The sequence below is a fragment of the Rousettus aegyptiacus genome, unplaced genomic scaffold (genome assembly GCF_014176215.1).
Source record: "Rousettus aegyptiacus isolate mRouAeg1 unplaced genomic scaffold, mRouAeg1.p scaffold_m13_p_1, whole genome shotgun sequence".
In the NCBI taxonomy this organism is placed as follows: Eukaryota; Metazoa; Chordata; class Mammalia; order Chiroptera; family Pteropodidae; genus Rousettus; species Rousettus aegyptiacus.
The window spans coordinates 142,879,162-142,904,905 of NW_023416284.1; the positions used below are offsets into that span (position 1 = coordinate 142,879,162).

At 32.9% G+C, this 25,744-nt stretch overlaps 1 protein-coding gene across 3 annotated transcripts in view; it reads right to left on the reverse strand.

Annotated features, from left to right (window-relative positions):
* Positions 1–789: 789 nt before the first annotated feature.
* Positions 790–25,744, reverse strand: part of ATG5 (autophagy related 5) — a 114,277-nt gene continuing 89,322 nt past the window's right edge. For all 3 annotated transcript variants that reach the window (XM_036220456.1, XM_016155744.2, XM_036220462.1), the window contains exons 7-8: positions 17,239–17,356; positions 790–1,568 (exon numbers count right to left, since the gene is read on the reverse strand). In XM_036220456.1, coding sequence (XP_036076349.1) covers positions 1,432–1,568; positions 17,239–17,356 — 255 coding nt within the window. In that variant the 3' untranslated portion in view covers positions 790–1,431. The remainder of the gene's footprint in view (positions 1,569–17,238; positions 17,357–25,744) is intronic.

Sequence of the window (25,744 nt, forward strand, 5' to 3'; positions counted from 1 at the left end):
CAGAATATCTGACCTTTAACTAACTTTATCTCATTCTGTGAGTAAATCTGCTATTAATCAATGAAAATCACAGAAGGAGAGAGGAAGCAGTGAGCACTAGCAGGATCTCACTTCGATATTCATCTAATTTTTATAAGAAAAACATTCATTTTTATTATGCAATTTCAAACCATTATTGTATGACGCTATGTCTTTTAGCACACCCAAATGGGTCAACATTCAATATGGACAGCAAGCTAGCTTACAAGAAACAAAGTGTAATGCACAAATACTTTTGGTCAGCAGAGTCCCAGCAGTGTGGTAATAAAGTGCAGCAAAAATTTCCTTATATTGAATAAGAATCCAGTAACCGCTGAATATTTTTGGTAAAGTTAAGGAAAAACTACTGCAGTCAAGAGATCGGTAATCTTCAGACTTCACAGACTGGCTGCCCTGGACCACAGTGAAATATCAGACCTGAAGCCAATGAAAAACACTAGCTTGGAAAGGAATGGGCTTATCCCGAAACGCAAAGTTATCCTACACAGATGCTTGGCATACTATGATCTGACAGGTTTACAGTGGTAAACGGCAAAGATGAATGATAACATTATTTATACCGTTAGTGTGCTGAAGAACATAGATGTAAAAATTGGCAGCTAGAGATTCTATGACAGCTCTTGAGACACATTATCCTGTGCCCTACATTCATTTCATGCTGATGGCGACCAGTCTGAATGGTAACACATAGAGTAAAAACAGTGATCTACTGTATGTGAGTCAGAAAGTACTGGAAAAGTGACAAAATTGTATGATATTAAATGACAAAACATATTTTGAAGCTTTATTTAAAAATCTCTCACTGTTCATTATCAAAGTTACAAGATTGTTTGCATACCAATAGACAGACTGTAAACATAGGAAATTTTCATTAAGGAAAGATGAGTTTACTGTAATTTGATCTTTTACAAAAAATTACTGCAAGTTATTGATAACAGAATTTCTCTTTTACTTTCTTAAGTCTAATTCTCTTGAAAATTAAACCAATGTTTCCACTCCTTCGAGCTAAAGTTCAACCATGGTCACCTTAGGAAATACCCCTGTTTATTTGTTAATCAGAAATACAAATTGAGTGGCACATATTTCCATTTTCTTCTTAGGCCAAAGGTTTCAGCTTCATTATATTTTACAAGAAAACAGAAGACTTGCAGTGGTCCTGTAAAGTCTTTCATGTTGCAGCTGAGGTTTAATGACGGCAGCGGAGGGAAGCAGTGGTGATGCAAAGTAAGACCAGCCCGAGTGCCCTTATCACACATGGAATCTTTTTCCTGTTCGGCTTGCAGCAGTGTTTCTGGTCAGGTTGCCTCCACCACACCTGATTGAAGCAGAAGGGTGACATGCTCTGGTAAATCCTGTTTAAGGGTGATTCCGCTCAAGCAAATGGTTGATCCTTCAATCTACTGGTTGCGGGATGATACTAATATGAAGAAAATTATCCGGGTAGCTCAGATGTTCGCTCAGCCATTGCAGAGGTGTTTCCAACATTGGCTCAATTCCATGAATCATCACTTGATTCTTTTTTTCCCCATCTATTCCAAGAAAGAAATCCAATAATAAATCCAATCGATAAGACTCGAAACAGTTCAAGAAAAAATAATCTGTTGCCTTTAGAGAATCCTTAGTGAATTAAATGGATTTTACAGTTTTTACAGGTAAAACCTGGTCTATCTCCCGAGCAGGAAATGTGGACATGGAGAAAGTTCGAATGTTGCAATATGCATCACCCAAAACAGAAACCTGAGGGTTACAATGAATTCTGATAAAAATTCTGTTGCTATATGTGAAAGTATTCATTCTTTCTTAATTACTGTGCTTGCCTAAGATTGACGTTAATGAAACTATAGTGGAGAAGACAGCCAATTGTACCCACTGACCAAAATTTATTTTAGTTACACATTAAAAACTGTACTATATGGCAATTAAAAATGACAAGAACATGAAGTAGGTCATATTTAAAGTATTTAAAATATATAATATAGAAATGTGAGTAGAAGTCATCAATAATAATATCAGTGTCTATTTTAGGAAGATGTTTAAGAAAACAGATGAGAGCTGTAGGCTAATTTTCAGTAAAGTTGTTCAAACATGCATTAGAAAGTTTCAGAGACACTATTAGAATAAGAGTTAAAGTTTTAATGAGGAGGAACTAAGAGTCTGACTCAGGGATTTCTGCTTTAGAGTCATGAAACCTGATTGATTTTTGTTAACACCCATTCACTAATTAAAAGGATGCTGCAATTCACACTTTTCTTTTAAATTCATTTTATTACAAATTAAAGGTTAGTTTTGTGTCTTTTATTATTTTGGTATTATGTACTGACAGTCTTTAAAGTAAACAGAAGCACCCTTTGTTGTTATAGAAAAACAAAGAAAGCAAAACCGAACTCCTCTTTTGGAGAGGGGGAAAAAAAAACTTTCAAGAAACTTTGTGTCATTCCTTTAACACAATTCTCTTAGTCTCTTCAAAATGTCTACTCTTCTGTTTGCAGACAAAAGACAAGGAAAGAGAGAATTCAGGGAATTATATAAGAGGGAAATACCCTATTTTTTCCCTTTTTGCTCTGTTCAAAATGACTTTTGCATCTTTAGTGCTCTAATGTGTAGGCAAAAAGGGCTGATGATGTATGGTGATAATGGCTTGGCTGGCACCTGAAACAAGAGACCCTTTTAAAGAAATATTTAAACTTCCTGTTAGAGGCAGCACAATCTTGGGAGGTGACAGTCAACAGATTGACAACAAGAGAAGACAGAAAAACACTACGGAGAATTGCTAAAAGAATGCCGAAAATAAAAACCTAACAAATATACTATCAATCCCAAAGATAGCAAAAGAGAAGTTCCAAACAAACTCCTGAATCACTGTCATAATTTAAACTATTTCAGAAAAAAGATGTCACCTCACACTACTAACCTAAAAAATGTTTTCATTGTTTTGCTTGCCAATTTGTGTTGCATCTCTACATACTTTATACACAGCTGTGATCACAGTGTTAATACAACTAGTTTTCATAATGATGAGTATCATCTATAAATAAAAGATTAAGCTATATACTGAAACTGTAGAAAGTAGGGTATTAGTACTTTGAGAAGATTTTTAAATGCTGGCATTCAAATGGATAAACCCTTAGCTATCTGGAATGATTCATTCTTTTTAAGTACTAGATTGCCAAATTTTACTGTATTAAATCTTTCTTAGAATATTTGAAAACATTTCCAGTGTAGTTCTCTTTATATTCTTATATTTCTTTGAAATATTTTAATATTCTCAGAATTTTCCTCCTACTTAGCACTGAGTCAAAAAATGAAAGAGCACTGGTGTAAGAGTAAAAGTTCTTTATCTCTAAAGTTTTTCCTTAAGCCAGAGTCACTTCTGGATATTTTGAAACTGAGTAGAAGAAACAAGTCACAATTCAGTATCCAAAATACTGTGCCTCAAGTAGTATTTAAAGGTGGGAGCGAATACACTATGGCAAACTCATGCATAGAGTGCATGAAAGGCAAAAGACCAACCCTGTTACACAAAAGGGTAGATGAAGTTTGAGTTGTACAACAGAAGTTGCAGAACATAAATATGATTCAAACACTTTGTATAACAAATCCAATAAATCACATTATCAGAAACCTGAATACGTAGCACCGATTTTCTGTTTTAAATTGGGGACAGTTTCAATCTGCAACATAAACATATCACTAACTAAACTAAGACAACTAAGGAAGTAGACCTAGGACTATCATATCCCTCAATTTAACAATTTAAGATTTTAATTATTTTGTCAAGGCCTACATTTGTCCAAATATTTCACCTGTGTATATTTATCTTTTTTGTTTTCTGACTTCCTCCAATAACACACTGAAACTACGGGGATTCTTAGAATGGGGTAGCAGTTCCCTTGGAACTATTAACTTTAGTTTCTCTTATTTATCGCCGTATCCCCAGTTCCTAGCATGGTGTCTTGACAGTAATTAGTCAATAAACGTTTTCAGAGCTTGGATAATTCTGCTGCTGGTAGAATACATTGCCAAAAATAAATGTTTTGAAAATAGCTTACCATGGCTGATGCTACTACTCAGAAGAACCCTACCTATAAAGACTACTTTGGTTATTAAAACAAGAAAAAGTCAAAATGTTTCCAGATAAGCCATGAAGTTTATATACTATCACCTAAATTCATGATACTGTGGGGGCTAAAAAAAAATTAATACTTTTCCTTTCACTTTCTAAGTTCCTCTAGCTGGGCTAATAAATTAACAGAGACATATTAAGAGAGAAAATTAACAGAAAATCAAAATTCTAATACATGAACATGGGGAATTCACATAAGCATGAAAATTCCAAAGACAGTGAGGCAACATGGGGGTATATATGACATCTTTGGACAAAGGAGAAAAAGGGGGCGGGGAAGATAGGGTATTAGATTTCAGAAATGAGAATGGGTTATTTACAGGTAGTTGAGGAAGAAGAACACATAGCAGGCAAATTCTTGCTGGGAAACTCAGAAACAATAGGACACAGGGGGTGTCTAGCTAATGGGCTTGGAGTCTTCCTGACTAATTCTAGGGTGAAAATTCTTAAGGTAATTAAGCCCAGGCTCCTTACCCTTAGGTAGGTTTTTCTGTCTGAATCTCTGGGCAGGAAAGTGGGGAGTGCCAAAGGTTCTTTCTGAGTCTCATTTCTTTAAAAACAGCTTAAAATTAACATCCCCACAAGTCAGCTTCAGTATAGCAAAATTTTGGTTCCCTTCACTACCATAAATAACAAAGCATGACCATGTATATTCTGGCAATATCAGAACTAACGAAATGGAGCAGTGAAAAATTAGCAGATGTTCTTTTTTTTCCCTAACAGGAGAAAGAAAACATTTGATGATATTGCTAGAGTAAATCATGTTTTTTTGGTAAATATGTTTCTGTGTTTCAAAATGGGAATCTAGAATTTAATAATACTTGGGAATAATATACTATTATAAAGCAAATGACTCAGGAGAAAAACATTACTCCACACTTCACCCACTCAGATTTTTTTAGAGTTAGTTTGATGCTTTAAAGCAGGCAAATATTTGAGATAGTAATCAAATGAACTAGCTCCATATGAAACTCTCTTATACTGGGCAGTTTTTTGGGGTACCTTTAATTTTGATATAATTCTAAACTTATAGAAAAGTTGCCAGACTAGTACAAGAAAGTCCTCTTCACCCAGATTCATCAATTGCTTATATTTAGCCCAATTTGTTTTATCATTCTGTGTATATACATTTTCTGAATCATTTGAGAGTAAATCAGAAACAATGAGTCCTTTACCCTTATTTTAGTGTGTACTTTCTATCAAAGATATTCTTTTATATAACCACAGCACTGTTATCAAAATTAAAAATTAACATTGATATTAAAGGGGACCAAAGTTGTGTCACCCTAAAACTGCCTTTTGGGATACTGATTTGAAGCTGGTTGTTAAGAAACAAGAGATTCAGATGGAAAGACCTGTGTTCCCAGAAGGAAATCTTAGCTTATTCACCTTAGCCTAATTTGAATTAAGTATCATAGACAGAAAGATTCCAATTTGTTTGACATTCTCTTGCTACTTGTAAATTGACTGTTAGCACTTTTAAAATCTAAGATCCCCATTACCACTTTTCTCTTTTGTCCAAAATGACATATATACCCAAATTTGCCTGTCTTGGAATTTTCATGCTTATGTGAATACCCTCCCCATGTGCACGCATTAAATTTTGATTTTCTCCTGTTAACCTATGGTATGTCATTTTAATTATTAATCCAACTAGAAGAACTTAGAAGGTGGGTGAAAAAGTCTTTTTTTTTAGCCTCCACAATATATTATGTAATCATTTCAAATTTCATCAGCTTCCCCAATTATTTTCACTCCAGTGGAAGATCTAGTCCAGGAATCATACATTGCACTTAATTTTTATTTCTCTATACCCTGGACAGTTTTTAGCCTTTCTTTGCCTTTCTTAACCTTGACTATTTTGAAGAGTACGTGTCTTTATTGTGCAGAATGTCCACATAGCAATTTAAAAAACTAGTTATTTCAATTCATCTTCTAAACATAAAAATAGCCATTCATAAATACTTTGGATTTGTGAGTTAAGGAAAAAGACAGAAACAAATGTCAAATATATGTAGTTTCTTTAGGTAGAAATGGAATTAAATTCTCTTAAAGAGATCATACATAGAGACTATCACAATAAAATTTCATTTCTTACATGCAGAAGTCCAAGTATTATAAAATAAGATAAAGTATAAATGTAGCCTACAATTTTGTATTATCATCAATAGCCTAATAATTCAATACTGAACTAGCATCTACTTTAAAGTGAGTATTTTTAGAGTTGTGGGGCATTTTAAGACAAATATATTCAGGTAGATTTTGTCTGTATGATTAGAATAGTAAGAATTATATGTTAAAGCAAAAAGGAAAAAAATTCACATTAACAACACGAGTCATTAATGAAAATTATCAACTTAAAACAATGGTAGCTTCTTATGTATATATAAAAAATGATGCCTATATATGTACATATATATACACAAACAATGGATAAAATGATATACAATAATATAAACGAGACATAAAGGAAAAAGGGCTGGCTATGCACTGATAGTTAACAAGATGCTATTGAAAGATGGACGAACTGAGAGTTGGCAACTTGAATCTCAATTCTGGTAATTAAGGGCTCTGGGCATGCCTCACATTTTTTAAGTGTGTTTCTTTATATATAAAATGAAGATGTCTATCTAGATCCATGGTTTGCAAATCTGGCTGATGATCAGATTAATTTGGAGGATTTTAAAAAATACAGAAACTGGGCCCCTCCCCAATACCTTCTGAATCAATTTCCAGGGTAAAATCTGTTTTTTAAATATTCCCTTCATAATATGAGTGTAGAAGTTTTCTTCAAACAAAATCTTATGCAGAAACCCAATCTATAACACAGGTGAAGGTGGGGCAGCTTTGCTTGTTATGGGACTGAGTCTGTCCCCTAAGTTCTGCTGCTTGCTGATTTGTGACCCATAGTTGTCTCTAATGTAACAGTGGTCAGTTTATAAACCACTGGTCTAGAATAGAGGATCACTAATATGCCTTCCAGTTCCAGTATATGAGTCTTTATGCCTAAACAGTAACATATTTTAGACTTTAGATTGGCATGATTCCCTAGTTTTGAATTAGTGGGCAAATCACTTAACTTCTGTTTCTTCTTTTTATAGTGTCGATAAAGAAATCTAATCTCCAGGGATACATGGATGATTAAATGGAGCATCCAAGTAAGGCACTCTGCACAGGGTCTGGACAGAGCAGGTATTCAAAAAAGTGAGTGACTCTCTTCCTCATTCCTCCCTCCTGCTCATTCCCTAAAAAAATAAGTGTCAAATATATTACTTATAGAGTAAACGAAGACAGAGGACCACTTTTTTAAAGAGCATGGTTATTAACAAAAAGTAAACATCCACTGTAATTCTTTTCTTGCACACACAGTTATGGGAATAAGATAATTGTTTAAGTACTAGATATATCAAAAGATATATAAAAATCATGGATTTGATTATGTACTCAAAACGTGAAGGGCTGTGAGAATTCAGTTTCATGTTAATGTATACCCGACACTGCTCAGTCCCATTCCTATGCAGTGTGGAACATGAATTTAAAGAATGTGTTAAGAAAAAAAAGATGATAACAAAAACCCAAAGTCTCAATCATTATGCAAACAACAAAATGAATGATATTTCCAAAAAATTCCTTAAGCATTGTAAACCCTCTGGATTAAGCTAGCAGTGCTCTCAACATGTATATTCAGTACAGCACATCATGACAAGTAAAATGAGCCCTACTGTACTATGATTGTTATTTAAAAGGTCTTGGGTAAAGTTTTCATTTTTTTAAAAAAATGAAAACATTCAGGTCGGGGGGAGGGGAGACTTACAAAATCATTGTTATATATTTTTAAAATATCATTATTTGAGAACTCATAGTTTGTGATGCATCTCTCTTTTAGGCATTTCTATTAGCAATGGCTCATAGCCTTACCCATCTCAATCTGCATTTTAGTCCTTATTCTTCAGCCTATTTTCAACAAGGAATATGACCTAAATGTCTTTAAAAACAGGTCACTTGAGATTCTAGAAAGATGCATGAGTTTCATTCTTACTATTAACAAGTAAACTAAATATGTGAAATCTCTCTCAATTTAAAGGAAGCTAAAAAAATGGTATATCTTCATGGGAAAATGCTGTTAATCAGAAAATTTCGTTTAAAAAATACCATTTTTTTTAAGTTCATGCTTGTGAATACAGAAATAGTAGAAATATAAGGCCAAATGCTGTAACCACTGTGTTTAGCCTTGTGTATTCACATTTATATTTTATAATTCAGCAGAAAATAACTTGATTTGCTATTTTGGAATATATGATGCTGAAGGTAAAACTTTTAAACAATATTTAATACTTCTGAAAGTTTTAAATAAATAAAGAGATGAGCTTTTTGATTACCACCAGTCTGACAATTTTGGTCTGACAAATTCTTTAACCTCTGATATGTTCATTAGTAAAACGCCAACTAATTGAATCCATCGACATGAAAAACCACAGGCTGAAATCTGAAGTGCATACATCATGTTGAAGGATTTTGACTCAGCCTCAGCGGTAATAGTCAGTGAGGTCAGGTCAAAGAGGGTTAAACCAAGCCAGGATATAGCCAAAGGAATACATCAAACGCTGATTTTAAAAGGGCAATTAATCTTAGACAGAAATGCTTCCTGGGGAATGAGATCTCAATCTTAAGAGCACACTACATGATGTAGCAGTAAAAATGAACATATACAAGCTTACAGAGCTTTTATCCTATGATCACAAACAGAAGGAGAGTGCTGTTTATCAGAGAAATACAAACCCATTTAAAAATACTTACATTAACTTCTTCCGGATCTATACTCACTTAGCAGTATAGGTCTTAATGAACATATAATACCACAGTTAATATATACCACGTATCTCTTTTGAAGAACAAATTTTATACTTTATATATTTTTTTATTATTTCTGCCCACAATATTCTCAGAGCCTTGACTCTTAACATTTTATATAAGATTCTCAAAACATGTCATGTTAATTCTTTCACTAACTTTTGCTTACAATCTTTGTATTTCTTAATGAGAAAGACATAAACCAAAATTTAAACTAAAAAAAAACCCCATATAATTAGTTATAAGTATAAATAGAACACTATTAAATTAAGTGATTGTAAGAGTTTTTCAATAAACTAAAATTCTCTTGATAATAAGATATAAATGTGGTAAAAGTTAGAAATTACCACCCACCCAACATAAAACTTTTAAAATATAGGTTAAAATGTTTTATCTGCTTTCATAAAGTGACCCAGTAATTCTACCTGGGTATAACAGAGTCCATTAATATTTGTCAAGTATGCATTACAGAATAGTTCAGAATTGTTTCATTTAAAATAGGCAATAATTACACTGTTTATATATGGCCAGACTGAGTTTGCACAGGACTTGTTTTAATGATGACTAGCTTTTAATTGCCTGCATGTGTTATTATTTTGTTAAAAGAATTTTCTTTTCTTGTGCTAAAGATGAAATATTAATTGTGCAAGTGTCTGTTCCCACTTTGAAAAAGTCATGTTAATTTGTTTAACTTTTGAGACTTAAAGAACAATAACTGAGGGAAATCAGAGGCATCTTCTGACTGGTCCAGCAATCTCATCCTCATTAATGAAGAATAATGAAAATAACCAGTTTATTATTTCTTTTATTTTAGAAAAGACATATGTCAATGAATTAACTCATTAACAGATTCTGCCTCACTAAGACTGGTCTATGCTACCCATGTGCTGGGTGGGACAAAGCACATAGGTGGAGGAAAAATCAAACAGCCAAGGTAAAAAAACTGACACATTTTAGTTTAGAATTTGGTGGCATAATGATACATTTACAAAATATAATTATCAAGTTAAAATCGAGCCTAACAAATTGCTCTTTGAATTCCCACTGTGAATGATACTACATCACCCTTTTTAATAAAATATGCACCCAATGATAGAGAGAAAAAAATGAAACGCAGAGAATGCTAGAATGAGACTGAAAAGGCTGGGCTCTCATGAGAGCCCACTGACCCATGTCGGCTCACAGGATCTCAGCAAAATTACAACTGTACCTTCTTCTAGGGGTCTTCTTGCAAATAGCTGGAAAATTGAAATAAATGTGCATTCTGTTGCTTAGTCTTCAATGAAAAACTTTCACTAGTAACATTTTTGGACCTCTAGCCTTAAGATTTTTACTTTTAATATATTTTAACAAGTATATGATAATCAAGCTGGCCACAGTAACCATGGAGATGCCTTAGTAAAATAAGCTTATTTCTTCCTTAACAGAGCCACACTTTGGGCATTTCTAACTGTGTCCAGAATTTCTTAAAAAAAAAAAAAAAAAAAAAAATAATCAGTAGTATGGAACTCCTGCCATAATCTAAGGTATAAGCAGTTTACATTTAGAGTTCACTATACGTTCACACCTTCTGTGCAAAGGCTGAACATAAACAATTACTTGTCTCAGCAGAGTGGATTTATCAACAAATCATAATAAGAAAAAACAAAACTGCTTCTTACTAACTCGACTTTGTAAATCCCTTATGAGTACATTTATTTTTGAGAAAATATTTTAAAAAGTTAACTGTAAAATCTTGGAATAATATGATTATGAAATCCCATTTAAACAAACCTTTCATTCATTTAAACCCTACAACCATCCCATCCTATGAGAAATCTGGATCCATTACAGAAAATAAAACCCACTAAATGATCTTCCCACTCAAATAGTGTGAGAGTAGAAAGGGATACAAGAATGAAAACAAGTTCTAAATGAGTGAAAAAAAGAATTACTGATATTGTAAAACCATTATTATTCTTACTCATAAACCTGCATTCTAATGAAGTTTGGGGGGTTTGTAGGTTTTATGTTTCTGTGTTATGAGTTTACAAATTGCAATGCCACCTTTTTGGGGAACAGTGTTATCATTCTGACAGAAGTGATTATTGCTGGTTCAAACTTCAAATCAAAAGATCTGCCTCAGATGAATAACATAATATTTAGATACTTCTTTTCTCTAATTACTTTATGTCTGAAAAAATTATTATAACATCAGTTAATTCACTTTACAGCTACAATCTAATCATGTTGCAGAGCAAAAAAGAAAAAAATGTGAGTACATCATCTTTTCTTTTCGTAAAACTGTTCTGAGGTTTCTCATAAAGTATATCAAAAATGGCTTTGTAATGGCTGTCTGTAGTGCCAGACGGGTGCTAGAGTAATCGGAGGAACTACTTCATAAATTATATAAATGTCTCACCATTGTACTGTGTATCTAAAACTAACATTAAATAAAATTAAAAAAAATATATATATAAATTTCAAATTAGACTACCTAAATGGGGTATTATGACTCCCCTTGCTTCAAGGTATTAAAATCATCTTCCAATGTACTAACCAAGCAAAAAATAAATCAATTTTAAGTCAATTCCTCAGTGTTTTTCTTGCATTTCTGACCTCATTGGAAATTTTCTGCATATTTATAAGAGAAGAGAAAAATATGGCTAGTTCCTCAGCAAATAGAGTACAGACGTTTTAGATCAGCATTTTAGACCAGATATTAGCCCTTAGCAACTAGCCCCTGGGTAGCTGGTGAAAAATTCTTCTACAGTGGTCATGTGGTATGTGATCTGGTCTGGTCCTTTCTTTTCATCTAATTTCTGCTCATCTTTTAAGATTTGGCTCAGTCTTCATGACCTACTTCAGCATGACAGATAAGACAGTAATTCTAGGTGCTTCCTAATATTTTTTACATATCTCCATTCCTATACACATCATATATGTGTATCTTTTTGTCCATTCCAACTGGATCAAAGTTACTTAAAAGCAGGGACTATATCTTATACATTTTAATATCCTCGGTGCCAGAAGACAGTACCATGCAAAAAAACCCACATGATGAATAACGAAATCTACAATATCAAATGGAAACCAAAAGTTAAAATGGTAGTTGGGAAGGGTCTCACGGTAAATAAATTTCCAGGAAGCAGGTCAAAAATGGAAATGGGAAAAGGCAGTGATTACAGAATTGTACTTGTTAGTAAGAAAGATGCAGGGAATCTATTAATTTGCCATGGCGTGTAAAGCCTTTCTCTAGACAAACACCCAATTCATACAATATTAAGATGAGTTCAGGATTAAAACAGCCCAGCTGTTACAGAGGACTAATCAACTAGAACTCTGGCATAAATTTATAAAAGCAAGAATAGACATTTTATTCTCAGAAAACCTAACATACTAGGTTTTTATACATTACATTAGAAAACTGCGAAATGAAGTATCGTTAGGCAAAACTTATAGGTGGTTTTGTATTCTCTCAAGTAAAAGGAAAAAAGCTATGGTTTTAAACTTTTGTTGTTTTGTGTTTTTTTTTTAATATGTTGTTTTTAATGAACAAAGGAAAAAATATTTCATTTCAGGTCTGGTACAGAAGTTTAGCTCTCTGAGTCATTTTAGCTAAAGCTGACACCACAGAAAATATTTACCTGAGCTCACCTTTGCTTACTTCCTGTTGCCTCTAACTTGGCTAACTCCTCTAGCCACTTATAAAACAACAAAAAAGGAGCACACAAAGCATCCTTAGTTACTCCATAAGAACAATGACCTAAAGCACGTCTTCATAATTGTTAGTACATTATATCTTCGTATGATGAAATAAGGCAAAATTCCTTTACTTATGAATCAATTGTAAGGAGCAGACAATGGTGCCAGTGATACTTCAACTTTTATGAAGTACTTTCTCTCTTTATCATGTGATGACAGCCAATTCTTATCCATACACACCCAATCTTAAAGTCTTTCACTTTCAACCTAACTTGGGTGGAGGTGTTTCAAAATGCTTCACGTTTGACAATGAGACAGGTGTACTGGCAGTAAACAGTTCTTTACTGCAAGAGTAACCTGTTTTGGATATTCCCCACATATCCTGAAATGACAGTTATTTTCCAATATAAGGTGACAAAAGAAGGTAATACTTATATCATTTCAATGATCTATGTGCATGGCTTGTTTGTGTGTGTGTGTGTAAGTGTGTGTGTGTGTGTGTGTGTGTGTGTTCCTCAACTGATATGAGTAAGTGACAATAATTTGGGCGGGAAGTCTGTCACATAATGATATCCACCTATAGCATCTGAAATCACCTAAGAGGGAGGTTTGTGGATTACAGTTGTTAATGTTACCTCCTTGCCCCTCTTCAAAGAAATACAGGGGAAGTCACATTGTATATTCTTCAGGAACAGATGTGTAGGTAGAATGAGCTAAAAATTTAGAAGAGAACAAAGAATTGTCAAAAGAATAAAAAGCCTCACAAATGTGTGTGCCATTCTTGTACAGGGCCATGTTAATCTTGCGTGTTGTTGTGATCTGGGTGTAGGAATGGCAGAAGAGCAGGACGGCATGTTCTGACAGCACGCCAGCTCAAAGCACACTACTGCTTTTCATTTACATGCTTGAATGTCGCATGCACCATTTTAAAAAATTCAACAAGAGTGGTCAGAATTATATACAGGAACTCTAAAATAACAAAAGGAACAAAATGAAAATAGTAGAAGTTCAGGTTCATAAGAGCATACCAGCAAGAGAGAATAGCAGGAAGGCGAAATTAGGTACTAAACACAAATCACAGAATAAAGAGTAAGGAAAAAGCAACATTTCAGAATGTTATTTTAAACTAAGTGAAAAAGTTTAAAGGTTGAAAAAGAGAAAATGAAAAGAAATGGTAGCACAGTAAAGTGGAAAAACCAAAGGACCAGGAGATGGAGACTTGGGTTCTAAACCTAGTTCTGCAATTAAGTAGCTAAGAGATGTTTAGCAAATCATCTAAAAAAATTAAGAGAATGAATTAATAGTTCTAAGTTTCCACAGTTATATTATTCTTTAAAGATGTCAAATACAAATTAACACCCAACCAATTTCATCCTGCTCTTCTCTAGTAAGTGTTCTCTCACCATTCCATGCATTTGTTGACAAGTGTATTGCTGGTTGGGGCAGGGGATAGATCATTACAGTAGAACTGTTTTCTTCAAATGTTTTGAGCTTCATTGTGATGTTTGCACTCAACGGTCAGGATCTTATAAAGAACTATAGATTAAATGATACTTTTTTTTTAACGTAGATTGTCAGAAAACATCTATGAAAAATATGTAGCCATCTGAATATTAAGTTTTAGTTTAAATTTCAATTACTCTTAATTGATGCAGGCATTTTTTTCAAAGTACTTTAAAATACTACAAATTACTCAAAAAGAAAGATACAGTGGAGAGACATGAATAACTGAAAGCCAATGCTTTCAGTGGGGGCCTGGAATTAGGCTTATGGGTCCCATCTCTGTTAGTAATAAAAATGGTTAATCTCTTAATTATATTTCAAGTGAAAAAACTAGACTATATTCCTGAATCTTCAACAATGTAGCAAAACAGACATTAAAAACTAAAAAAAAAAAAAAAAAAACCTTATAGTATGGATAGTATGGAGAAAATAAATTGGTATAGCAAGTACTCCTGAATCAATAAAAGTTACTGAAAATAACCCAGCCAGAATTTCTATAACTTGACTTCAAAAATAAAAAGTTAGATAATTATCTCTATAACGATATACACGAAAATGGCAATATTAGTTGTCTCTGGAGAGAGGAGCTAGGTTAGGATTTGGTGGATAGGAACTGGGAGAGAAACTTTTCTCTAAATTCCTTTAAATGCTTTTTGATTTTAGAACTATATATATAAAAGCATTATCTATTAGAAAACAATTTTTAATTATTTAGCTGAGTAAAATACATTTAAAAACCTTGAAATTTAGGACTTCATCAAAATTACATACTTTTACTCTTCAAAAGAAAATGAAAAGATAAGTCTCAGACAAGGAGAAAATAAATGCAAGTCATGTCTGATAAAGGACTTATATCCAGAATATATAAATAATTCTTAACCAGTAACAAAAAGATAAATATTCTATGAAAAAAAATTGAGAAATGGATTTGAATAGACATTTAATCAAATATATAACAAGCACATGAAAACACTCAACATCATTAGTCATTAGGGAAAAAAAATTAAAACCACCATGAATTACCACTACACAACCACCAGGATGGCTATAAGACAAAAAAGTATTTGTTGGCAACTATGTGAAGAAAAGGGAATCCTCATACATTGCTGGTAGGACTGTAAAATGGTGCAGCTACTTTGGAAAAGTTGAGCAGTTTCTTAAAACATTAAACACAAACTTACCATACTACCCAGCCATTCCATTACTAGGAATCTAATCAGGAAGAATGAAAATGTCCACACAATGATCTGTATGTGAATGTTCATAGCAACATCATTCATAAAAGTGAGAAGGTAGAAACAATCCAAATGCCCATCAACTGGTGAATGAATAAACAAAATAAGATATACATACTCAGTGGAATACTATGCAGCAATAAAAAGGAACAAACTACTGAATCATGCTATAAATGGAACGAAATCAAAAATATTATGCTAAGTGAGGAAAAAAACAGTTGAAATTTTGTATAATTCCATTTATGTGAAATATCCAAAAGATGCAAATCACAGAAAGCAGACTGTCTACAATTGGCAGTGGGAGCAGAGATTAGCTGCAAATAAGCACAACTGAACTTTTGAGTTGATGGAAATGTGAATGATGACTGAACAACTCTATAAATTTACTAAAAAAAAAATCATTAAATTGACAAAAAAATTATTTAACTGAAACTTACTGAAAACTAAAATTACACAATAAAAATAGATTAGGATTCTAAGATAGTATTATAATCAACTTAATGTTAATTAAGCTATGATTAAATGTCATAAGTACTGTTTTCAGGTAATGATACAAAGAATGAGTTCAGTGATTAAAATCTTGAGTAAACACCTAATCCTTAGAGAAATGAGGACGTATAAGTCTACATCAAAAACCTTGACTATATGGTCTAGTAGAGTACAGAGATGACAAATGACAGTAAGACCTTATAAAATATATTTTTCACCTCTTAAACCAATGAAACCTGTTCAATTAAATAATTCTGACTAGTGGTCAATGATCTTTTTTTTTTTTTTTTTAAATTAATCTCATCTGGTACTGGTTCTGCTAGTGTTTTAGATGTGCACTTTCTCCCTCCATTGAGACTTTGTGCTAGACAAACAGGAATGCCAAAAAGGGCAAGCATATTTGATTAAGGAAAGTAAAGGTAAGAAATATTATTTTTACTATCTCATATTCCTTTAGAATGAAGAAACATAATGCAAGGTTAAAAATAATATTTACCAGAATTGATTTCACATATGAAAGACCCAGGACATCAAAACTGTGGTAAGAGGATAATTTAAGAGCATTTATTTGTAAAAATATATGTACCCTATGTTCACTGCAGCACTATTCAAGGTGGCCAAGACATAGAAACCACCGGTGTCCTTCTACAGATGACTGGATAAAGAAGATGTGGCACACGGATACTACTCAGCTAAAAGAAAAGATGAATTACTGCCATTTGTGACAACATGGATGGATCTTGAAAATATTAGGCTAAGCGAAACAAGTCAGATGGGAAAAGTTGAGAACCATGATTTCACTCATATGTGGGATGTAAAACTGAAAGCAACAAACTAACGAGACAAACTGACACAAACAACGGTATACTGGTTACCAGAGGGAAAAAGGGGGGTGGGGAGAGATAGAAAAGGTTAGAGGGGATCAAATATATGGTGATGGAATAGTATTTGACTTTGGGTGGCAAACACAATGGTATATATAGATGATGTATTACAGAACTGTACACTTGAAACCTATAAAATTTTATCAACCGATGTTGCCCCAATAAATAAAAAAATACTGAAATGTTCCCCCCAAAATACACAAAAAGAACAGTATGTTTTATTTTGTTAAAGAGAGTTGGATATTTTGTTGTTGTCAATGATTTATAAAATAATAAATATCAAGTGCTTCTGTTTAAAAGCTTTTTCCCTACAAGATAATGAAAATACCCTCCTGAAGTAACTAGCAAATGCTATTTATAAATGCAGAATGCTTTTGTTACCTCAGTGACAAAGAGAAATGAAATATTTTACTGTTGCTGACTATATTACCTTCAGGAGCAACTGCAGAAGGACAAACTTCTTTGAGGAGATCTCCTAATGTATGCAATTGCCCATCTGTAGCCACAGGACGAAAAAGTTTCTGAATAAAAGGTCGTTCAGTTGTTGTCTATTTGAAAAATGAAAAAAGAATTGAAACAATTAAGTTTTTGTTGCTATGAATACAAATTAATAGATCAGAAATTTAAAGTTTGCATTAGAAGTCTTCTGATATAGTATAATCTTGAGCACACATTACAGATGTGATATTATTGCCAAAAATGCTTAACATAAAGTCAGGTCAATCTAATAATGAGGCAGCAATCAGACAAACCCAGAAATGTGCAACATTCTAGAGACAACTGGCTTGGACTCTCCAGAAAAGTTTTCAAAGGCATTAAAAAATAAAACAACACAAAAATATTGAAAGAGATTGACAAGATGAAAGTACTAAATACAAAAAAATTAAATCATGACTGAATATTGGATTGGAGAAAGAAATCTTTAAAAAATCAGGTACAAAAGACATTTTTGGAATAACTTAGGAAATGAGGAATAAATATGAGATAATATTATTGAATTAATGTCAGATTTCCTAGAGGTGATAAAGTTATAAAGCCATATCCTTATACTTAAAAAATTCATGCTCAAGTATTTAGGAATGAGGTACCCATGATGTCTGAATCTTACTTTCCATTGATGAGAGAAGGAGGGGAAGGGAGAGAGAGAGAAGAAAGCAAATGTGGAAAAATGTTTAGTGTGAATCTAGGTGAAGCACATATATGATCTTAGTTGTTTTGTGATTTCAATTTCTCTGTATGTTTAAAATGTTTCAAAATTGTAGATGCAGCATTTCTTCTGACAATTGTTATTAGCGCTCTGTCATAACTTATTGCTAATAATTTCAATGTTCTACCCACTTTTAAAATTAAATTTAATTTTTCTAAACTACCTCTATAGGAGTATGTCAATGATGACGGGAACCTCATAATGACACAGAGAGCAGAGGCTCTGGAATCAGCCAGTCTATGAACAGCAGTATCATTTATGAGCTCTATGAGCCTGCACTCAGTTTCTTTGGAAATCTGGGACCTTTTACATCTCCTAAGTTTGTTGTGGGAATAACTGAAGAGCTGTGCCAAGTACAGAGTAAGTAAGTAAGTAAGTAAGTAAGTAAGTAATAAATAAATAAATAAATAAATAAATAAATAAATAAATAAATGGTGAAGAGAATAACCTCCCCCCCCCACCCAATTCCTTAACTGTTATTTTATTTTAAGATGCTAAGTTTTATTTTAAGATGGTCAGTTTTTATTTTAAGCTTCCTGGATGAAAAATAATAAAAACTTACAAATACAGAGTAATGCCTTATATTTTATAAGACAGTGATCTCAAATATTTAGCCATTAAGGACAATTTTTGTTTTCTTTTATCACAGGTATACCTCAACTTCTTCGACATAACTGTTATAGTGTTGGTAAAACTTTGGTTTTAAGTGTGGACCTACACTACAATGTAAAAAAAAAAAATGACAAAATAGATGTAGTGCAAGTATGTGAGAGTTACCTTTCCTAGTTTTACACTGTGTATTCAGTGGATACATAATAAATGTTAAAAATGGTATTCCAATAATACAGTTGTCTATGGCAAGTATGAAAAAAATGTAGAAAACCAAAACTTTGATAATTAGTATGCACTGAATATTATGCAATTCACTTCAATAACTGAACTCATTTTTTTAAAAAGCCTGATTAATATCCTTCAATGTAGGAAGCTCATACTTTTCACACAAGATGAAACTGAGAATGGTATCATACACAACCAAGAATTAATTATGCGAAGTTAATAAAGGTTAGGGGACTTCAGAGAAGAAATGAAAAGGAGACTGAAGTAATAATTTAAAAGAGCCACCACCTACTGAGGGCTTTCTATCTTCCAAGCAATGAAGAGGCTTTTAAGACTTTTTAGCAAAGGAAGTGACGTGATGAAAGAAGCTTTTTCTGAAGACTAATGGAAAGCAGCACTGTGTACAATGACTTGGTTAAGAGGCAACATCAGGATGACTGGTGAGAGAGGCTGTTTGAATAATGCAAGTCCATGTGATGACAACTGGGACTGGGTCAGTGGAAAAGAAAGGGAAGGACTGTATTCCTCGTTAAAAAAAAAAAATTAAAATGTACCATTCATAGTCTGATCTGAAAATACTAATGTTTGCAGCAAAGTCAAAGAAATCTTTTCAAGATTCAATTGCTCCCTACTTAGTGACAGAATTGAGAGATGGCTTAGTTATAATAACATAATATATAATAATATATAATAACTATAATAATATGTAACATAGTAATACAATAAAACAATATGCTAAACAGAAAAAGCCAACTAGTCTTAGCTACATTATTAAAATCCAGAAATTCTCCTTTACCTCCATTTTTTGGAGAAATGTCCTCTAATTGCTCTGCATTTCTTTTTCTACAATCTTATAATAAAGGTATGACCATCTTTATAATGATGTTATTTGCTTGGGGCAGCAGGGAAGCCCCAGTACTGTTAATAGTCTAAGTAAATTGTGTAGAATGGTAACCAAGAAAACGCTCAACAAAGTGAAGTGCTGTTTCTCATACAATAAAAAGCTTATTTTAAAAGACAAAGACCTAAATACCCTAATCAAAAATCTAATGAACATTCTGGGTCCTACTGATTAGTGTGCCTTTTTAAGAACTTATATTCTTTTTTTCCATCCTGCCCCCCAAACCTTTTATTCTTATTCTTAAAATTTTATTATGCTAAAAAAAAAAAGTGCACAAGTCAGTCACACCAAATACGGAAAATACTCAATTTCAGGAGTAACCCTTAAAACAAAACCTCTCCAGAGAGGTCATGCATTCAGGTACTTTACAGAGGTTCCAAAGGGCAACGGGACTAGAGAGTAAATTGAGGCATATTTCTTAAACAAATCTCATTAAACCTAAATTGGAGTTCAGCAGAGAATATTAAATTATGCTAGGAAGTAGTTAAAAGCTATTTTCCTTTTAAATATAGCAAGAATTTAAAAAATGTAAAAAGCTCCTCAAACATGAATTCTTTTAAACTTTGATTTAGTATACATGAAACCAGACAATGCTAACCACATACATGGTATTCTGAATCTTAGTCTGAGAGACAAGAATGCCGCTATAAGGAAATATAGCCAATACTTACTTAATCTAGCCATTAATTTATAAATATGTAAACTATTTCAGTGACTTCCAAGAAACACTATTACTCTCTCATAAGAAATATGACTTGGTAAAGTTATCTTTGAAAACAGCCCTTGTTACTTTAAAAATATAAAAATATGTTAGTCATTTCTTATATATGCCAAATGGAATATAATATTGGGGTGTTACTGGCTGGTTGTTCCCATGCCTCCTCTAGTCATGCACTCTCACCAATGAAATAACAACTTTTTCCTATGTGGAAAAGTTATATTGTTGATTTACTTTGGAGATAGAGTGAACGGAAGCAGCAGAACCAAATTAGTAAACTCTGAAAGTTAGATTTGTAACATTTTAGTGAATCTTACATATTTTCTTAGACTGATAGTTCAAGAGTGACACTTGAATTCTTATAATGTGTGTTACGACTACACATCAGTGTAGGCTAATCATGATATCATCAATTTTATACCTAAGAAGTAAAATACAAGGAAAGGTCTATTTCCAATATAGCCAAATAGGTTAACATTAAAAGTTGATAAAACAAGAAATGCTGACTGACTATAGTAGACAATGTAGTTGTACCTATTCTTAAAGTCCATACTTTAAGAATAGGTACAACTACATCACTAAGATCAAGTTTGGTTCTTATGAGTTACATAAAGTACATACTACAACAAAAAATATGAATTATTAAAGAGCATAGTGAGCTTTATAGCCAGAAAGAACTGGCTTCAAGTCCAGGTTCTTCTGTCTTTATTATAGGAGCATGGGGACAATTACCTAACTTTCCTGAACCTCAGTTTCCTCAACTGTGAAACAGAAATAGTTATAGGTGTATGTATACACACACATGCATGAATGTAAATGGAGATAATATCTACATTGTGGAATTTTTAAGATATATGTGCGCAAAATCATGGTACACATGACCACCTAAACACACATCTTAAAACGCAGACGAAAGCCATGATTAATAGTTTCAGAAGACTGGCACAGATATTTTAACTTACTACTATCCCAATTTAGCAGACTCAAGTTTTTATTTCCTTTTATTTCCTTTCAATCTTTTCTTCTCTAAGTTCACTTGTCTGTATGAAATTCAGCGTATGTTGCTAATGTATTTTTATATGGCAAGAGGAAAAGAGTCAGTCATTTTAGGACTACATTTATAACTGGTCTAGAAATTAACACCAAAAGCAAGATCCATAAAAGGAAATACTGATAAACTGGACTGCATCAAAAAACAACAATAAAACTTCTGCTCTGCAAAAGATCCTATGAAGATGAAAAGACAAGCCACAAACGGGGAGAATGTCTGTAAACCACCTATCCATATAAAGAACTCTAAAAATTCAACAATAAAAAAGCAAAGAATTAAATTACAAAATGGGCAAAAGACACAGACATTTCACCAAAGAGGGTATATAGATGGCACATAAGCACATGAAAAGATGACTGACACATCATTTGCCATTAAGGAAATGCAAATTAAAACCACAATGCCATGTCACTACACACCTACCAGTATGTCTAAAAAAAAAAAAAAATAACACAAATGCTGGTGAGTATGTGGAGAAAGTAGATCAGTCATATATCACTGGTACAAATGTAAAACGGTACAGCCCCTCTGGAAAGAGTATGGCAGTTTCTTACAAAACTAAACATACATTTACTATTATGACCTAGCAATTTTACTCTTGTGTATTCCTAGAGAAATAAACTTATGCTCTCAAAAAAACTGTATATACATGTTCATAGCAGCTTTACTTGTAATATCCAAAAACTGGACAATCCCTCTGTCTTTCAAAAGGAGTAGTATTCATACCACAGAATACTACTCAGCAATAATAATAATAATTTAAAAACTTATTAATATATGCAACAACTTAGATGGCGCTCAGGGGAATTATGTTGCATAAAAAAAAAAAGCCCATGTCAAAAGGTTACGTACTATAGGATTCCATTTACATAACATCAGTAAAATGATAAAATTTTAGAAATGAGAATCAATTAGTGGTTTTCAGAGGTTATAGCAAGAGGGAAATGAGGTGGCTGAGGTAGATGTCTGTGGCTATAAAAGGGTAGCCTTTGTGATAGCACAAAACTAATGGAGTATGAGTAAGGTTTATGGATTATATGACTATGAGTAAGGTTTGTGGATTATATCCATGTCAATTTCCTGGTTATGATATTGTACTATAGTTATACAAGATATCACTAATGGGGGAGACTGGGTGAAGAATATATAGGTCTTTCTGGATTATTTGTTACAACTATATGTAAAGATTATACGTTAATTAATGAAAGCATTTAGAACAATGCCTAGTGCATAGTAAATACTCGGTAAGTATTGTTAGTGTTCTTATTAATGTGACTTGACACTCAAGGGAAATTTATTAAATACTAATAAATATTTTGTATGGAGTTGTAATATAAAACATGGATGATTATAAGAAGATACACTAATCTTGTAGTCACTCTGTCACTACATATCAGTGCTAATTTTGTTGTTTTGATCACATATATTTTATCAACATGAAATATAAATTCTAAATGCAGTTTTTGTTAAAAATGACAGTTTACAGCTAGAAGGTACAAATCTGGCTCAGTGACTGTCAAGTCAATGACCATTAAGAGGAGGAAGAATCATATTAGATAGTAAAGAGAGATTCTATTCATAAAATGATTAAAAGTTATTAAGAAGAAAAACAAAAATTCAGAAAGGATACAACTTAAAAGATGTCCAGTAGATGCATGATTCACTGGGTTGTGAAACTTACAAATGGTCTTAATTACAAGGTGGGGTGTGGGGTGTGTGTGAAAGTGTGGTGGTGGTGGTGGTGGTGGTGGTGGTGGTGGTGGTGTCTCCTATTGACACAGCAGGCAGAACCTGATGATGACAAGGGGCCCAGTTTGTTAAAACAGCTCAGACAGAATTATCCTAGTAGTAATACCCAAGTTCAGGATCTCTAACCAATGACCTGAATTACTGTAAATTGAATCCATAACATTTGCTCCAGTTAGCCTTAGGTAGTCATTTTATTCTTCTTCGTTGAGGGGAAGAAACAAATATTATATTGTTGCTTCATATACATTGTATTTTTCTAGCTGTAGCAACAGGTTTTGATATTAACAGTTACTTTGTGTGTGTGCTTTGCTTTTAAGTCCTCTGATAGGATGATTTTCTACATTTATAAGTAAAAAACAAATTATTCAATTTATAAGAGCTGCTTCAGTATATCAAAGGATTTCCACTTGTTTGATTTACAGGTATTTTTTGAAAATCAGTTACACTGAACTATACCTGGAATTATCAATGTCTACTTATTGATCAATAAAGAATGTAATTAGATCTATAAGTAGTACTGTGGTTTAGAAGAATTAAATCCAAAAAAGGGATTAATTATAGAAATATCAAGAAGTGAAACAGATTGCTCTCATTTTTATACAAAATTTGTTATATTTATAACTAGCATAAATTGAACTGAAAGACATTAGAAAAACTAGATTTTACAATATACAAGTCTTATTAAAAATAAATAATTATAAGGATGCTATCCATGTACAAAAGCCACCTCCAATATTAAAAACCTCATCAACAATTACCAGGGCTATCAAAATCAGTATTTTCACTTGATACATGGTTTTAAAATAAACTGTATTTGAAAAGCTTTAAAAAACAAGTAGTAAAAGCTTCATTATTATCAAAATCGTGGCAGTAATACTTTCTGACGTGATAAAACCTTTTTTAAGATCCTTAAAGAAAATAAAATCACAATATACTTTATTTTTGAGAATCACGTAGTCACTGATATTACATAGTGGTGACAGGCATTACAAGGATATAAAGATAAATAAATTGCAATAAGGGATATTTTGTTTCCTGCCTATGCTAAAAAAGAAAAAGATATGAGATTGTTTATAACAAAAGCAATATAACAACTAAAACTATTAACACATATGTAGCTTGGAGAAGAGAGAAAGAGATAAGGCATTTTAGGCAAGTGGAATCTAAAAATAATACAAACAAAAAAAACAACTAAGCTCATAGATACAGACAACAGAATGGTGGTGGTTGCACGTGGGGGCTGAACTGTTTTTGTTTTAGTTGCAATTAATTAATTTAAAAAAAAAAGGACTAATCCTGCTATAATTTATAATATGAATTAAAACTGGGGAGAAACTGAAGAATTGGTGAGTCCCTTTAGTTATATGAGAATTAATGAGGATATTAACTTGCATGGTGGCAAAGGAAATGGAGAAAATGGATATAAGAAGTGTGGATAAATTATGTGATCTGAAAATAGATTTGTTTCATTGATTCATTCATTTATTCTTACTTTAATCCATTTCTTTTGTTGTATAAGGTACTTGTTAGTGGTATTCAGCAAAAAATGAGTAATGTAGTTTCTGCCCTCACAAATTTCTCTGACCAGCCCTAAGTAGCTCTTTTAATCTAGCAACTTAAAAATCAGTCCCACTCCCTAAATGTTCACAGCCTCAATCCAGAGGCATCCCACATCCTTTCAAATTGCTTCCTAGCCTTTTCCCAAACCTCAGTCTCTGATCACATCTTATTTTCTTGACTATGATTCCACTCCACTCCCTTGGCAGCACTCCAGCTTTCATCTCTGGTTTTACTCCTTGGATTCACTTCCTACTTCCTATTCTAGGTTAGGGCTGATTTCATATGCTTTGGAGAAATTCTTGCCTAATCCAGCCAAGCCCTGTGGTGTTTGCAACTAGGCACAGTGCATATGGCTGTCTCCCTTCCCCTCAAACAGCCCAGACCCAGGCACTCAGAGTCCAGCCATTAAAAAAAAAAAAGAAAAAGAAAAAAAAAAAAGATCCCAATAGTAGTAAGTACCTGGCCCAGGATCTCTAACTAATAAATAGAAGGCAAGGGTAAATTATATCATACATCCTCACTCATTAAATATTTAGTGAGTACTTACTAGGGTATCACTGTGCTAGGGGATACAAAGACGAATAAAGCACAGGTAAACAACTAATTGTAATACAGTGTTAAGTGATAACAAAGTGCTGTGAGCAAATTTAAAAGCCCAAGGACAAAATTTATTCTGGACTTTTTGGCAGTTAGAGCAAAACCAAAAATAAACCCCCCAAAACCATAACTGGTTACATAATCTCATTTTCTAAGAGAGGAAGATTCACAAGTAGGTACAAAATAAAATATGCTAAGTGTGGTAGAATGTAAGGTATTAAAAGAATAGAGAGTTCCAAAAGAGGATGAAAACAAAGGAGGGAATATAGGTCTTTAAGGTTCCAACTTGAAATATATAATTTTTTAAAAGAGAGAA